At 40.6% G+C, this 2,849-nt stretch overlaps 1 protein-coding gene across 1 annotated transcript in view; it reads right to left on the reverse strand.

Moving 5' to 3' along the window:
- Nucleotides 1-2,849, reverse strand: part of INTS9 (integrator complex subunit 9) — a 100,459-nt gene that overhangs the window by 37,678 nt on the left and 59,932 nt on the right. Inside the window, exons 7-8 of the mRNA XM_012654925.1 lie at nucleotides 1,008-1,128; nucleotides 129-263 (exon numbers count right to left, since the gene is read on the reverse strand). Coding sequence (XP_012510379.1) covers nucleotides 129-263; nucleotides 1,008-1,128 — 256 coding nt within the window. The remainder of the gene's footprint in view (nucleotides 1-128; nucleotides 264-1,007; nucleotides 1,129-2,849) is intronic.

Below are 2,849 nucleotides of genomic sequence, written 5' to 3' on the forward strand. Positions count from 1 at the left end.
TTTTCTAAAGAATATTTCTAGAAAACAAAATTAGGAAGATTTAAAAATGGCTGATGGTACTCTGGACACATTCTGAGTTTGAGTTAATAACCAAAAAGCAGAGTTGGTAAAAGAGAATTTATAGTTACCTGGGGATGTGTGGTAAGCAAGGAGGATCCAGAGACGTAAGATACTTTCTCATAATGAGACTGGATAATCCAGTTGGAGCTTCCAAGGGCATAGCCAGAGCTTAGAGGAGTCACCTGGACTGCACCAAAAAGCTCCTAAAAAACAACCACAGTAAAAATGTGTGATGAGCTTTCAGTAACGCAGTCACACCAGATAAGTTTGCAGGGAAAAACAACGGAAATATCCTTCTCAGTTTAAAAACAAATTATTTTAAAGTAAACCAGAAAGTTTAAAAGAAACAAAGACAATGGAGCACATGTGGTCGACTTGGCCTTTACTTGTCACCTGACAGTTTCAGCCCTCTCCATGTCTCCAGGCACTCAGGACCCACCAATTAAAAGGCAGACATGATATATTACCAAATAGACCAAAGAGTCAAATACTTTGGCTTTCCTTTTTCATTTTAGGTTAGATGTTAGGTTCTTGGTTGTTCTGTAATGAGTAGCTCTGACAGAAGAAATGGGGACCCTTATCATTTAGGTCAGAGCTCAAAAGCCGTACTTGCCAAACTGCTTCTCTGTTTCCTATTTCATTTGTCCAAAATCTGTGAAGTAGGGTCCACTGTTCTGATGTGAATGGGATGAGATGCCTTTCTCCGGACTCATTACCTGCTGGCCAGTCGAATGCTAGCTGGTGGTGGGAACGTGAAGGTTAGGAAAGAGCACCAGTAAAAACCTGGGAGGGATGGAGGAAAATAAGATGCTCTGTCTTTTCACCTTACACTAGTAGAAGATTCTCAGCAACTGATTGGTTTAAAAAAGGGAACTATAGGATCCTTCCAAAGGACAATATGAATTGAAAGTATTCATCAATCACTTAAAAATGATATCAACACTCACAATTTTCTGAGAATATCCCACCAGCTGGATTTTACTAAGGGCAGAGTTCACCTCTTGCATCGTATAGCATCTTCTCCAGGTTGACACTTCCACTGCATCCTTGAGAGGAGACGGTAGCAGCCTGTAAATGCATCACGGTTAATCACTAGGTGACTATTTCTTCATGTTCTAGGGCACTCCTTTGTAGTAATTTGTCCATTTAACCCGAGTTGTTCAATTTACTGGCATATGATGGTCACAGGATTCCTTTATAATAATTTTCTGTAAGGTTGGTAGTATTGTCCTCTTTTAAATTTCTGATTCTAGTAATTTGAGTGTTCTCTCTTTTTTCTTGGTCTAGTAAGGTGTCCAATATAAATGACACTCAAAAGAAAAAAATGCTCAGTTGTTATCTCAGGAAAGAACTAGTAAGTCAAAAACTTCTTTTCTTTTTTTAAAGACAGGGTCTCATTCTGTTGCTCAGGCTGGAATACAGTGATGTGATCATAGCTCACGGTAACCTTGAATTCCTGGGCTCAAGCGATCCTCCTGCCTCAGTCTCCCAAGTAGCTACAACTATAGGCATATGCCACCATGCCTGGCTAAATTTCTTAAAATTTATTTTGTAGAGATGGTCTCGCTACGTTGCCCAGGCTGGTCTCGAACTCCTGACCTCAAGCGATCCTCTCACCTCAATCTCCCAAAGTGCTGGGATTACAGGTGTGAGCCACCACGCCTGGCCAGCAAGTCAGTTATTAATGAGTCCTGTCTGAACTGCACCAAATTTGGGCAGAGGTAAGCTCTACAACAGCATGAGAGGTGGTGAAAAAAATCAGGGAGGACCTCAACAGTGAGCCTGAAGAGGAAAGATAAATCCCAGCTAACTCTTGTCTGACCTTCTCAATTTAGGGTTTTGTGGTAGACACTTCTGACATGGCTCTCAATGACCCTCCACTCTGGTATTCACTGCCTTGTGTAATCCTCTCTCCCTGAATGGGGGTTGGGCCAAATGCTTGCTTCTAATGAAGAGAATATGACAAAAGTGATGGGCTGCCACTTTGGTGCTTAGGTTACAAAAGACTAGGACTTCCACTTTGCCCTCCCTCCGCTGGAATGGTCTCTTTTCTCCCATTCAAACCCTACTTAACCTGCCACGTCCAGCCTGAGTCTTCCACTTAGCAGCTAACCTTTGCTTGGCAAGCTCCCTGAGTACAGGGAAGTCTTCAACCTTTTTGGACATTTTCCTACAAACTTATCATAATGTCAGGCACTTAGCACTTACTCAACAAATAAGTGTACAGTCCTCTTAATTCCATATTTATACCCATAAAATCCTTTTGCTAATAATACCCTCTTTTACTCTTTCTCGATACTTAGTTATTTGTCAGTACTTCCTTCTATCTCCTAATATCTTGTCTAACTTAGCTTTCCCTAAAACTCTCCTCATGCTTTCTTGAGGTCACAATTATAGAGAGGCATTTACAGAGCCACTTAAAGCCATTAGGATTATTGGCTGATTTAGGATAAGCAGGATAAGGAAACCCAGAGGGAACTAGTTCTGTTTTTTCTCGCTTTCTAATTTATCAAAGTCAAGTTCTTAGAGTCTAAATGTTTCATAAGTACTTTCTAAAAGATTTCATTGTTTTGTTTTGTTCTTATCATACTTGAGTGCCTGAAACTTCTTTCCCAGCATTTTGACATGATGCCAAGCTTTGCTGCCTCTTCCTCCATCCTACCAGCACAAGCAGCGAAAGATTGTGTGTTTTTGTTAAACAGTAAGACATTTAAGTCCAAAAGGACCACTTCAATGCTGATAAGTAAAACACTGGTTGGGCTCTAAGTGTTTGTTGAATGAATGAACAA

The sequence above is a fragment of the Propithecus coquereli genome, unplaced genomic scaffold (assembly GCF_000956105.1).
Source record: "Propithecus coquereli isolate 6110/MARCELLA unplaced genomic scaffold, Pcoq_1.0 Scaffold451, whole genome shotgun sequence".
In the NCBI taxonomy this organism is placed as follows: Eukaryota; Metazoa; Chordata; class Mammalia; order Primates; family Indriidae; genus Propithecus; species Propithecus coquereli.